Raw genomic sequence first — 13,896 nt, 5'->3', positions numbered from 1 at the left:
ACAAACAGTGGGAAACAAATAAGTTTAAGAGAACGCAACAGCCCACAAAGTTTACCACAGAAACTGCCAAGAAAATTTTTCCCGCCAATGCAAATGTTCCCCATAACACGCCTATGACAACGGGGGGGACTGAGGGAAAAGTAAATAAATATAGTGAGGGTAAAAGGCCTGAATTAATCTGTTGGCAATGTGGGAAAAAAGGCCATAGACAACTGGACTGTAGAACTGAACTCAGAACTAGGAGTGCAAATACTATTCCTCAGAAGCAGACATATTGTGTCCAAACTGTGGAGACAGAGCCAACTGCCAACATGGTTGCCACGGCAACCGAGGCCCAGTCAGAGGCTGATGAGTTACCAGAGGCCCAAGTTGTGAGGTGCTATATAATTCAACAAGATGACATGCTATTACACAAAACAGGAGAAGAAATTTGGGTGAATGGTAAACAATATAAAGGCTTAAAAGACACAGGGTCTCAGATTAGTATTGTACATCCTGATTTGTTAAAGCCAGAAGACTTTATTAAAGGCAAAACAATCAGTTTAAAAGGAATATCAAAACAGCCAGAAATCTTGCCAGTCGCATTAGTTAATCTGACATATAAACAATGGTCTGGAAAATGGCAAGTAGCAGTTTCACCAGAAATCCCAGCTCCAATGTTAATCGGGTGGGATCTGCTTGACCATGTACAGAGTGCATTTGTAATAACTAGGGCACAAAAACTGCGACAGTTACCTCAGGAGGAAAGGCCTGATACAATTGCTGAACTGACACAAGATACAAGTATAATGCCAGTTACAAATAGTCAAGCAGCTAGTTTTGCAGCCAAGCAGAAACTAGATACAGATTTACAGAAATATTTTCAAGCCACAGCCGTGAATACAGTATTAACCCCTGAAAGCCCGGAGCGGTTTATAGTCAACAATGGGTTGCTATACAGGGAGATTCTTTTAAAGCCTAATAGAGGGGGTAATGAGATCCACAGGCAACTGATAGTACCTACTGAATTCAGAACCAAGATAATACAACATGCACATGGCAGTATCTTTGGAGGTCACTTGGGAATCACCAGAACCAAACAAAGGGTGTCCCAAAATTTCTTTTGGCCTGGGATGGGCAAGCAAATAAAGTTATTTTGTCGAACGTGCCATACTTGCCAATTACAAGGACATGGGCAAGATAAAACGAAAGCACAATTATGCCCCTTGCCTATAATTTCCCAACCCTTCCAACGCTTAGCAATAGATATTATTGGACGACTGCCAAAAGCCAGTCGCAGGGGACATCATTATTTATTGACTATTGTGGATTTTGCGACTAGGTATCCGGAAGCGATTCCATTACGAAACATAGAGACTGAAACAGTGGCTTCAGCTCTAATAAGTTATATGTGTCGGCTAGGGTTTGCAGAACAGATCGTGACAGACCTTGGAGCCTCATTTACCTCTAAACTGATGCAGCGTTTGTGGGAGAGGTGTGGGATAAAACATATCACCAGTACCGCTTATCACCCTCAGACGAACGGCTTGGCAGAACGTTTTAATGGAAGCCTGATAAGAATGCTGAGAGCATATGTAACGGAACATCCTCACGATTGGGATGACAATATACAAGCCTTATTATATGCTTATAGATCCATACCCCAGGAAAGCACGGGTTTTAGTCCCTTTGAATTATTGTTTGGGAGAAAAGTCAAGGGTCCCCTAGATTTATTAAGATTTAATTGGGAAGGACGGCCGGTTGGAGATTCGGAGAATGTAGTTGATTACCTATTTAAATTGCAAAACACTCTCAAACGATCACTAGAACTGGCAGGAGAACATTGCAAGGTTGCTCAGCACAAACAGAAAGTTTGGTATGACAAAAAGGCACGTGTGAGATCTTTTGAGCCAGGACAGGATATTTTATTAATCAGACCAGTAAAAGGGAATAAGTTACAACTGACCTGGGAAGGTCCTTTTAAAATCATTTCAAAAATGAATGATGTAAACTATATAATTCAATACGGTGAAGGCAGGCGGGTCGTGCATGTGAACATGATAAAGCCTTATTATAAAGCAGAAGGGTGGTCATTATTTGCTATTAAAGAAGATCCCCAAGACATGCCAATACCTTGTTGGGAAAGGGAGAAGAAACCCTGTCCAATAACTGACATTAAGTTGGACCCCCAACTAACGCAGTCCCAACAAGAAGATGTAAAACAAATTTTGACACACTATGCACCCACGTTCAGCAATAAACCAGGTATTGCTAAAGGGGTAATGCATCAGATTGATACGGGCGATGCCAAACCCATTGCATTGGCTCCGTACAGGATTACAGGCCATTATATAAAGACTGTAACCGAGGAAGTTCAGGAGATGTTAAAAGCAGGCATTATTGTTCCTTCGAGCAGTGCATGGGCAGCCCCTGTTCTTTTATTAGATAAGCCCGATGGAACTATAAGATTTTGTCTGGATTTTCGCCGTCTTAACCATGTGACAAAATCAGATGCCTATCCTATGCCTAGGCTCGACAATTTAATCGAGAAAATTGGAAGCTGTAAATACATATCTAGTTTGGACTTAACAAAAGGATACTATCAGATTCCAATGCACCCAAAAGATAGGGAAAAGACCGCTTTCAGAAGTCCTATCGGTTTATATGAATTTACAGTCATGGCGTTCGGTCTAAAAAACGCACCAGCCACTTTCCAACGCCTCATGGATAAAGTTTTAAATGGGTTATATGACTTTACAATTGCGTATCTTGACGATATCGCCATATTTAGTAAAACTTGGGAGGAGCATAAAGGGCACTTAAAAATAGTGCTACAAAGAATCCAAGAGGCAGGCCTAACCATCAAGGCGGCAAAATGTCACATTGGGGGCAGTTCTATCAAATATTTGGGTCATATGATTGGGGATGGGCAGATTAAACCCTTATCTGCAAAAGTAGAAGCCATTGCGACCTGGCCGAAACCCACAACCAAGAAGAAAGTGAGGGCATTCTTGGGACTGGTGGGGTATTATCGTAAATTCATCCCCAAATTTAGTGAAATAGCTGCTCCTTTGTCTAGTCTGACAGGGAAAAAAATAACAGACCCCATCACGTGGACAGCAGCCTGTCAAACTGCTTTTGACAAGCTGAAGAACGCACTGATATCCCAACCAATACTAGCTACACCTGATTTTGGCAAGCCATTTACGGTCTACACTGACGCGTCTAATGATGGACTTGGCGCTGTGTTATGCCAGCCGGGAGCTGAGGACGAACTACATCCGGTCGTCTACCTCAGCAAAAAGTTGTTGCCTCGGGAGAAACATCTGTCGACGATCGAGAAAGAGTGTTTGGCCATCATCTGGGCTCTGCAACGTTTAAAGCCGTATCTGTGGGGACGAACATTTGAACTTTGTACGGATCACTCACCGCTGATCTGGCTACGATCCATGAAGACCAACAGCAAGTTAATGAGGTGGGCATTAATCTTGCAAGACTTTGATTTCACCATCAAATCAGTAAAAGGAACCCTGAACATTGTGGCTGATGCGTTGTCTCGAAAACCAGGGAGCCACGGCTGATCCGAAGACAAGACATCACCACAACGATATTGCATGTCACTGGTACTATGTAATATTGCATGTATATAATGTTCACAACCATATGTACTTTTACTGAAGATGTAACTGTTTATGTTATAGATAGGTAATATAGGTAAGAGTTATAAAATGTATTGTTTATGTTAATGTTTAAAAATGTTGTTTGTATCAGAGGGATACTTTGGCTAGTAACTCCTCTGATACAAACCTAAAAAGGAGGGAGGTATGTGGAGAACTAGCCCAATGCCAGGTAGGGGTTAATTTTTCTGACAGTTAGAACCCTCAGGGGCGGGCTTAGCATGGGTATAAAACACCCCTCCCAGTGGGCAGTGAGGCAGTTAAGTGCGGGGAGTTAGAGTTGGAGTTGAGCAGTGTGAGTCAAGAGATAGAGCTGGGAGTTTAGAGTCTTAGGTGGATGTTAGCAGAGAGGATAAAGAGATTGTGAAACGCATTGTTATTGCTATTTAGTTAACATTTAGAGGTATTAGGCCGGTAACATTTTAGAGGTATTAGGCCGGTATAGGACAACTGTTATAAGCTTATTGAACAACCGTTATTTTATCAGCAACCACAAGCTTTGTACGCAATAAACATCTTTTTAGTTCACAATATCCTCGTCTGTGGTGAATGAAGTAAGCAGGATCCAGCTAGTAGTCTGAAGGGCTGCTGCTGGGAACTGTTTGTCGTTGGTGCAGCACTCATAGACCGTAAAACGTCCGGGGGTGGGCTGTATAGGGCGAAGGGCCCACGACAGTCGCCTGACCCCGATGGGATACCCTTTGAACTATATAAAAAAACTTGAAGAGATATTGATAACACCATTAAAAAATAGTCAATAATATTCTTAATAAAGGAAAGATGCCAGAATCTTGGAATGATGCATATGTGATTCTAAACAAGGAAGTGACTTAGAGATAACCTACAATTACCAATATCTTTGCTGAAAGGGATGCGGGTGGCGCTGTGGTCTAAACCACAGAGCTAGGGCTTGCCGATCAGAATGTCGGCGGTTCAAATCCCTGCGACGGGGTGAGCTCCCGTTGCTCAGTTCCAGCTCCTGCCAACCTAGCAGTTTAAAAACATGTCAAAGTGCAAGTAGATAATTAGGTACCGCTCTGGCGGGAAGGTAAACAGCGTTTCCGTGCGCTGCTCTGGTTTCACCAGAAGCAGCTTAGTCATGCTGGCCACATGACCCGGAAGCTGTCTGTGGAGAAACGCCGGCTCCCGCAGCCTATAGAGTGAGATAAGCGCCGCAACCCCAGAGTCATCTGCGACTGGACCTAACGGTCAGGGGTACCTTTACCTTTACCTATCTTTGCTGAAATCTATGCAGGCATTTTAGCAGATAGATTAAAAAATGTACTAAAAGATACAATTCATCCAAACCAGGTAGGATTCCTTCCAGAATGCCAGATTCAACATAGTACCAGGAACACCATCAATATATTAGAATATCTGGAGTTCAAAAATGAAAAACAAGCAGCCATGATGCTCACAGATGCCAAAAAGGCATTTGATAATATCTCATGGAGCTTTATAAAAAAAAATACTGTATATTCGGTACAGTGGTACCTCGGGTTACAGACGTTTCAGGTTACAGACTCTGCTAACCCAGAAACAGTACCTCAGGTTAAGAACTTTGCTTCAGGATGAGAACAGAAACCGTGTGGCGGCGGCACAGCAGCAGCGGGAGGCCCCATTAGCTAAAGTGGTACCTCAGGTTAAGAACTGTAGATAAACATAATGGGCTGCGGAGAAAGGTTTGAAAGAGGTATAGAATCTATCTACTCTACACAAAGGGCGAAACTAATAATCAATGGCAATATCATGGATGGCATTGAAATCAGGAAAGGTACGAGACAAGGGTTTCCCCTATCCCCCCCTTTCATTCACACTAGTGCTAGAAACCTTGCTGAATGAATTGAGAAAAGAAGAAAGAATAAAAGGTATCAGAAAAAACATACAAAATAAGAGCATATGCGGATGAAGTGATAGTGACAACCGGAAACCCCAAAGAAGGTATCCCATTGGCAATAGAGATAATTAATGAATTTGGACAATTGGCAGGACTCAAAATTAATAAAAAGAAAACCAATTTATTAGTTAAAAATATGCGTTCAGAGGAAAAATCGGAATTACAGGAAATTACTGGCTTAGAAATTAAGAAAAAAGTAAAATATATGGGAATTTGGCTGTCAAATAAATGTAATAAACTATATCAAGATAATTATGTTAAGTAAGAGGGACCTGGAAATCTGGAGTAGGCTCCATCTCTCCTTTTGGGGCAAAATTTCTGTAATTAAAACAAGTGTTTTGCCAAAATTGATGTTTTTGTTCCAAACCATCCCAATTTCGGGGGGTATGAACAGCTTTAAAAACTGGAAAAAGGATATAGCAAGATACATTTGGAATGGCAAAAAAACCCAAAAATCAAACACCAAATCTTAATATACCAAAAGGAGAGAGGATGTGGAATTGTATCACGCGGCAGCCGGGTTAGTGTGGATCAATTCTCCATTCCCAATTCTCTCTGCAAAGACCAAATATCAACGGAGTCTCAGCACATGCTCACTCACAATGAGCACTCCAGGGTCACATTCTGCACATCCCTAACAGTACAATATCTCTTTCATTATACTTACTATTGAGACATTACCTTCATTGCTTTAATACATATATGTACAACTTTCCATACAAACACCAGAATACCAAGCATACCACAAACACACTACCAGCACATATTTCCCTCTATGGGTTTGTTGATATGAAGCATAAAGTGAACTCTGTGGGAAAAACTTGGCACGCACCATACATCTAAATGGGTTCTCCCCTGTGAGAGTTCATAGGTGTTTATTAAGTGCTCCATTATAATTGAAACACATTCAACACTCCTTCTACTTAAACCATTGTTTCCCTGTGAGTTTGCTGATGTTTTCTAAGAGATACACTCTTACTGAAGCACTTCCCACAACCCATACATTTAAATGGTTTCTCCCCTGTGTGAGTTCGAAGATGTATAGTAAGGTGTGAACATCGACTGAAGCTCTTCCCACACTCTATACATCTAAATGGTTTCTCCCCTGTGTGAATCCGTAGATGTGTTGTAAGAGCTGAACTCTGAATGAAAACTTTCCCACACTCCATACATTTAAATGGTTTCTCCCCTGTGTGAGTTCGTAGGTGTAAAGTAAGGTGTGAACCGTGTCTGAAGTTCTTTCCACATTCCATACATTTAAATGGTTTCTCCCCTGTGTGACTTCGTTGATGTAAAGTAAGCTGTGAACACTGACTGAAGCACTTTCCACACTCCATACACCTAAATGGTTTCTCACCTGTGTGAGTTCTTTGATGTACAGTAAGTATTCCACTGTGATTGAAGCTCTTTCCACACTCCATACATTTAAATGGTTTCTCACCAGTGTGAGTTCGTTGATGTACAATAAGTACTCCACTCTGACTGAAGCACATCCCACAATCCATACATTCAAATGGTTTCTCCCCTGTGTGACTTCGTCGGTGCACAGTGAGTTTTGCACTACAAATGAAGCTTTGCCCACACTCAAAACATTTATATGGTTTCTCCCCTGTGTGAATTCGTTGATGTAAAATAAGGCTTCCACTTTGACTGAAACACTTCCCACACTCCATACATCTAAATGGTTTCTCCCCTGTGTGAGTTCGTTGATGAATAGTAAGTTGTGAAGACTTGCTGAAGCTATTTCCGCACTCCATACATTTAAATGGTTTCTCCCCTGTGTGAGTTTGTTGATGTCTAGTAAGGTTCCCTCTTTCTCTAAAACACTTCCCACACTCCATACATCTAAATGGTTTCTCTGCTGTGTGAGTTCGTTGATGAATAGTAAGTTGTGAAGACTTACTGAAGCTCTTTCCACACTCCATACATTTAAAGGGTTTCTCCCCTGTGTGAGTCAGTTGATGATTTCTAAGCACTGCACTATTGGTGAAGCTCTTTCCACACTCCATACATTTAACTTGTTTCTCCCTTGTGTGAGTTCGTTGATGTCTAGTAAAGTGTGAACACTGTCTGAAGCTCTTTCCACAATCCATACATTTATACGGTTTCTCCCCTGTGTGAGTTCGCTGATGTCTAGTAAGATGTGAACACCGTCTGAAGCTCTTTCCACATTCCATACATTTATACGGTTTCTCCCCTGTATGAGTTCGTTGATGTACAGTAAGTTTTCCTCTTTCACTGAAGCTCTTTCCACATTCCATACATTTATACGGTTTCTCCCCTGTGTGAATTCGTTGATGTACAGTAAGTTTTCCTCTTTCACTGAAGCTCTTTCCACACTCCTTACATTTAAAGAGTTTCTCCCCAGTATTAGTTTGTAGATGTGTGCTAAGGTGTTCACGTACACTGAAGTACTTTGATGATGGCCCTTCAATATTCTGATTGCCTTTTCCATCACCTGGTTTAAAGTGGGGGATAGGAAAATATAGTTAGGTATTCAAGGAAAGGAACAAGAGAAATTAACACACAGCAAGACCAATCAGCACTTTCTCTTCTTTTAACACCTCCTGGATTCCTTACTCTCCTACGTACCAAATTTATAGGAAAGGAAAGGAAATCTGAAAATAGCCTTAATAACCCCTATTATCCAGTTCTACCATCAATTCCCATGTAACACTGAGCACCAAGAGAAACCTTCTCTGCTGAGGTGAGGCATTTATGGCCCTCCAGACGTGGTTGGATTCTAAGTACCATCAACCCAAGCAGAGATGGCCAATGACCAGGGATGGTGGGAGTTGTAGTGCAGCAACATCTGGAGGGACAAACTTTCTCCATCTTCCCCATCCTGTGAAAATGCCATGCCTCTGTAATCAGTTTTCTCCTTCCTCCCTGATCTGTAATATCTCACTGATACATTCCAACCAACTGTACTCATCACCTAAAGCTGCATCAGGAGGCTGGAAAAGATGGACCCTCGTTCTGATCCAAAAGGGCTGTTTTTATATTCCTACACAATGAAAGGAGACACAGAAGTACAGTCTCACAGCAAAGTGGAAGTATGTACCTCTCAATTGGTCCAGGACAACATCCCTGTATTTTTCTGTTCCAAACGACGAGATGAGTTCAGACTTGAGTGTCAGAGTCCCTGCTATGTGGAATAAGTAAAACAGAAGTGTTGTTTATGTCATATGTGACTGTACAAATATTCAAAAATATTAATCTTGTCAAGTAAACAGCAAAGTATCTGGTGTCCCATTAAAAACTATTAAATGACATGGACCAGGAAACCTCATGCCATCTTTATTATCCTATGAGTCTCTGCAGAGAGCAAAACCAACCCCTGTATATGGCATTTATTGACCTAAGGCATCCGACACTGTAAATTGTAAACAGGGTTGTGTTATTGCCCCAACTCTATTCATTATTTTCATTGCTATGATCCTACACTTTGTCGAAGGGAAACTCTCCACTGGAGTAGAAATCATATATCGAACAGATGGAAAGCTCTTCAATCTAAGGAGGCTGAAAGCAAAGAGTAAGGTTAGCGTAACTTTCGTCATAGAGCTTCAGTATGCCAATGACAATGTAGTGTACGACCTCCAAACCATCCTAAAAATCTTTGCAGAAGTTTATGAAAAGCTTGGCCTATCACTCAACATCCAAAAAACCAAAGTGCTGCACCAGCAAGTATAAAATAACCCCTCTGCAGCGCCACAAATCCAACTCAATGGTGTAACGTTGGAAAATGTTGATCACTTCTCCCACCTAGGCAGTTATCTTTCCACAAGGGCCAACATTGCCTGAGCTCTGCGAGTGCAGCTTTCTCCTGATTGAAGTGCAGAGTGTTTGAGGGACCGGGACATTGTACTACCACCCTTACTATATGCTTGTGAAACATGGACCGCTTATAAACGCCATCTCCAACTCCTCAAAAGATTCCATCAATTTTTTACATATAACTTGGGAATGCAGGTGAACTAATATCAGTGTACTGGAAGAAGCAAAGATCACCAGTGTTGAAGCAATGATTCTTCAACATCAACTTCGTTGGACTGGTCATGTTGTGCGGATGCCTGATGATCGTCTTCCAAAGCAACTACTCTATTCTGAACTTAAAAATGGAAAGCGTAATGCTAGTGGTCAACAAATGAGGTTTAAAGACTGTCTCAAGGCAAATCTAAAAAAATGTAATATAAACACTGACAACTGGGAAACACGGGCCTGCGAGCGCTCCAGTTGGAGAACAGCCTTTACCAAACGTGTCATGGGCTTTGAAGACACTCGAACTCACGACGCAAGGGAGAAACATGCTAAGAGGAAGGCACGCTTGGCAAATCCACACTGTGATCAACTCCTGCCCAGAAACCAATGTCCCCACTGTGGAAGGACATGTGGATCCAGAATTGGCCTCCACAGCCACTTACGGACTCATTGTTACAACTGTGCTTATTAAAGACAATCGTACTTGGCTAAGAGTGATCGCCAAAGATGAGTCTCTTTGTATATTATACATAGGTTTTTTTTTGTGAATTCATACCACAATATCAGCTTATGAAGAGTTGCCTACTGACAAATGTACAGCATTGCCAGAAACTACATCGTCAACATCAACTTTGATGGAATGGTCATGTTGTTCGGATGCCTGATTATCATCTTCCAAAGCAACTACTACTTAAGAATGGAAAGTGAAATACCAGAGGACAATAAAAGAGGTTTCAAGATGTTCTCAAGTCAAATCTAAAACAATGCAGTATAAGAACAGAAGATTTGGAAACACTAGCCTGTGAGTGCTCCACTTGGATAACAGCCTTTACCAAAGGCTTCATGGACTTTGAAGAAGGACAAACTCAGGAGAAGAGGGAGAAACAAGCAAAGATGAAAGCACGTTTGGCAAAGGCTGACTGTAATTACCAGTAACTCCCGCCTGGAAACCTATGAACCCACTGTCAAATTATGTGTGCATTCAGAATTGGACTGGACTTCCATGTTCATGGAAGACAATCTTACTCAGCTACGAGGGGTCACCAAAGAAGAAGACACAACATGAATAAAGGCTCAAACAGCAGATTCACAACTCTAATGTCTAACAGCCAGGAGGAATAAAAATGTTCCCTTACCTAGAGAGGCCACCATCTCATAATTCTCCTCCATGACTTCCTTGTGCAGAGCCCTTTGGCCAGGATCCAGCAGAGCCCACTCTTCCTCCGTGAAAAACACAGCCACCTCCTCAAAGGTCAAGAGGGCCTGGAAGATGAAGAGGAAGAAAACAGAGCTTCTTTTAGATGCCCACCATCCCCGCTCAATACAGAGGGAAGCTGGGTTGTCCCATCTGTGCCTCCTCCCTCCTCCCTGCTCCCGTTGCTCTTTCCCTACCTGAGGCAGTTGCCTGGCTCCTCTTTCTACTACACCTCTGAGAAGAGACTGTTCAGAGGGTGTCTCAGAGGCCATTGCGTTGCCAGTGGAAAGGACGGAGGAGAAGGAGGAGGGATAAACTGGGTAACTTCTGGGACTCTTTCAGCTGTTGCCACAATGCACTTCAATGCAGGGAGCAGCTCTTTAAGGAGAACAATGCAGAAGTGATAACAACTACTACAACAACAACCCATTGAATTTATATTCCACCCTATAATTGGAGTTCTCAGGGCGGTTTACAGAAAGGGTATTTTGGGTGGGAGACGTTTACACAGATAGCATACCTTTTAGAAATTACAAATACCTGATGTACAGATGGTATATAACACCAGTGAAACTAGCTAAAATGTACAAAAAAACCCAAACAAATAATAATCAATGTTGGAAATGTAAGGAAAAAGAAGGTACGTTTTACCATATGTGGTGGGAATGTAAAAAAGTAAAAGACTTCTGGGAAATGATTTACAATGAAATTTTTAAAAAATGTTGAAATATAAATTTGCAAAAAGGCCAGAAGTTCTATTACTTGGTATTGTAGGTACAGAAATTCATAAGAATGATAAAAATTTGTTTTTATATGCGGCCACTGCAGCAAGAAAATACTAACCCAAAGATGGAATCAGGAGGATGGACTATGCCGTGTTGGCGAGACTAACGGGGAAAATTCGGAACCAGCAGGACCAGACTTTCCTGAAGGACTGGAAGAAATTTCTCATGTATCTGAAAGACAATTGTAACCAATTAACATCGCTTGTAGGGATAAGTTTTGTAAGGAAGTTTTGTAAGGAATTTTACCAATTATTGTGAAAAGGATTAAGAATAATTGATGTAGGATTTGGACTTATAGCAATAAGTATAGTGATAAACTGCAAATTTAGAAAGGATTTTAGAAAACTGTTAGAAGGGGTTGAAGGAAGTCTTAGGCTGTGATAGCCAAATATTTGTTATAATAATAATAATAATAATAATAATAATAATAATAATAACAATAATAATTTTTATTTATACCCTGCCCTTTCCAGTTTAAAAACCGGGCTCGGGGCGGCTAACAGCAAATATAAAACATTGATTAAAATGCGACTTAAAAACAACATAAAATGCAGCATCAATATCAATAAAATTCAAAAATTCAGGGGTCATGGGGGGGGGGACAAACCCAGTCAGTAGACATAAATGATCACCAGGGCTAACTGGCCAGGTTGGTCCTACTAGGGCCAGCAAGGAGACCAGGGAAGAATTTACCGGTAAATGTGGGGTCCCAGAAAGGGTTTCTTCATATTAGTGAAAAGGGAAAAGGGAAAAGAGGATCAGGCTAATTCAAATTTGTTATGATGTTTATGAGTTGTTATGCTGGAAAATATGTGTAAAATCCAATAATATTTTTTTTTTTAAAAAAGAAATTACAAATACCAATATTAGTAAACTAATACTCATAAATTCTATTACAAATGCAAAATCCAAACACATATTATGAAAAATATAGGAAATACCCCAACTTTGGGATTGTTAACCATTTTTATAGATGAAAATGCTGATTTGTGATATCAGGGATTCATTCCTGTTGTTTAGTAGCTGCTTAGCAACTCATTGCTCAAAACTGGAAAGCTTTGGAACATTTGAGATTATCACAATAGAAACAGAAAGTATTGCCTTTTGGTGTAAGTATTGTGTGTGTGTGTGTGTGTGTGTGTGTGTGTATTCTTATTACAAAGGCAGAGAACTAGAAGGGCTTAATCTTTTCTACAGGAACTTTATAATACTATAAGCTGCCTCAGTCTTTAGGGGACATTCAGCTCCGGTTTGCAAAGTTCTAGGATCAACTCCCAAAATTCTTAATGAAGCTTGGCAGAAAGAATTACGGCCAGTACCTCTGCAGACCTCGCTTTTCCTTTCCTCCAAACAGCCACCCAGGAAACCAGTTTCTGACCCTTGGATACATTTAGAATAAAGAAAATAAGGGAAACTCCTAAATTATGGGAAGAATTTGCAGTCAGAAGAAAAGCCACATCTGGAGGGCCCCAGGGTGCAGAAGTCCCATCCAAGTGGAGCAGTTGAAAATATTTACAGCACTCTATGCGCTAACATGGATTGTACTTTAGGGGACAGAGATACGAAGTTCAGTGGCTTATTGCCCCTTGGTCCTTCCTCTTAGGAACCTCTGTGTGTGTGTGTGTGTGTGTGTGTGTGTGTGTGTGTGTGTGTATGTGTGTACCATTTTATCTTCCCTACACTGTGAGGAAGGATAGGATGAGAAATAATCAGAGGGTCCAAACTGGCCACGGGGCATCCCTCCTGAGCATGGGGATGTGAGACTGGGTCTCTGGTGTAAGCCCAGCACCCGAACTGGAGGGTGGGGAACCTCAGACCCAGGGGCTAAATTGGCCCTCAAGTCCCCCATCTTTCTCTCTCTGGCCCTCAGGAATTTCCCCAGCGCCACACCCTCTTTCCAACACTTCCCAGCTGCCTCCTGGGGGGGCTTTTGTGTGGCTGGAAATAATCCCTGGAAGGCAGGAAGCTCCTGGGCAAAGCTCAGAGTCAGCTCCATAGCTCCACCAACTCTGTCCTCTGGCCCTGCCCATCAATGGAAAGTGGCCCCTGGAAGGCTGCTCAGGAGCGAATGTGGCCCTCAGGCTGGATAAGTGTCTTCACCTCTGTCCCAAACACGAAACAGGCTGTCATCCTGTCCCACCTTGCAGGGTTCTTGTGTGAGTATTGCCCAGGTGGTGGGCTTTAGAAGACCTTTAGTGTTATAAGGCCCTCCTGGCAACCTAGATGGGGACGAGGCCAGGCAGGATTGAGGCTGGCAGCACCAGCAGAGAAAGTCCCTCAGCACCTCTGCGTTGGGCCAATCCTGCAAGACAGGCCAGATCTCCCACCCCTGGGTGCTTTGAATCTCCTTTCCGACAAAGTCCCAAGAGGATATCTGGAGAA

General features: G+C 41.9%; 1 protein-coding gene across 1 annotated transcript in view; it reads right to left on the bottom strand.

Annotated features, from left to right (window-relative positions):
* LOC117042595 (zinc finger protein 91-like) overlaps positions 1-13,896 on the bottom strand; it is a 258,539-nt gene that overhangs the window by 10,268 nt on the left and 234,375 nt on the right. The window contains exons 2-3 of the mRNA XM_033142132.1: positions 10,671-10,797; positions 6,483-8,011 (exon numbers count right to left, since the gene is read on the bottom strand). Coding sequence (XP_032998023.1) covers positions 6,483-8,011; positions 10,671-10,797 — 1,656 coding nt within the window. The remainder of the gene's footprint in view (positions 1-6,482; positions 8,012-10,670; positions 10,798-13,896) is intronic.

The sequence above is a fragment of the Lacerta agilis genome, chromosome 2 (genome assembly GCF_009819535.1).
Source record: "Lacerta agilis isolate rLacAgi1 chromosome 2, rLacAgi1.pri, whole genome shotgun sequence".
NCBI classification, from domain to species: Eukaryota; Metazoa; Chordata; class Lepidosauria; order Squamata; family Lacertidae; genus Lacerta; species Lacerta agilis.
The sequence above is the reverse complement of the archived record's forward strand: the minus strand, read 5'-3'. Positions and strand labels throughout refer to the sequence as shown.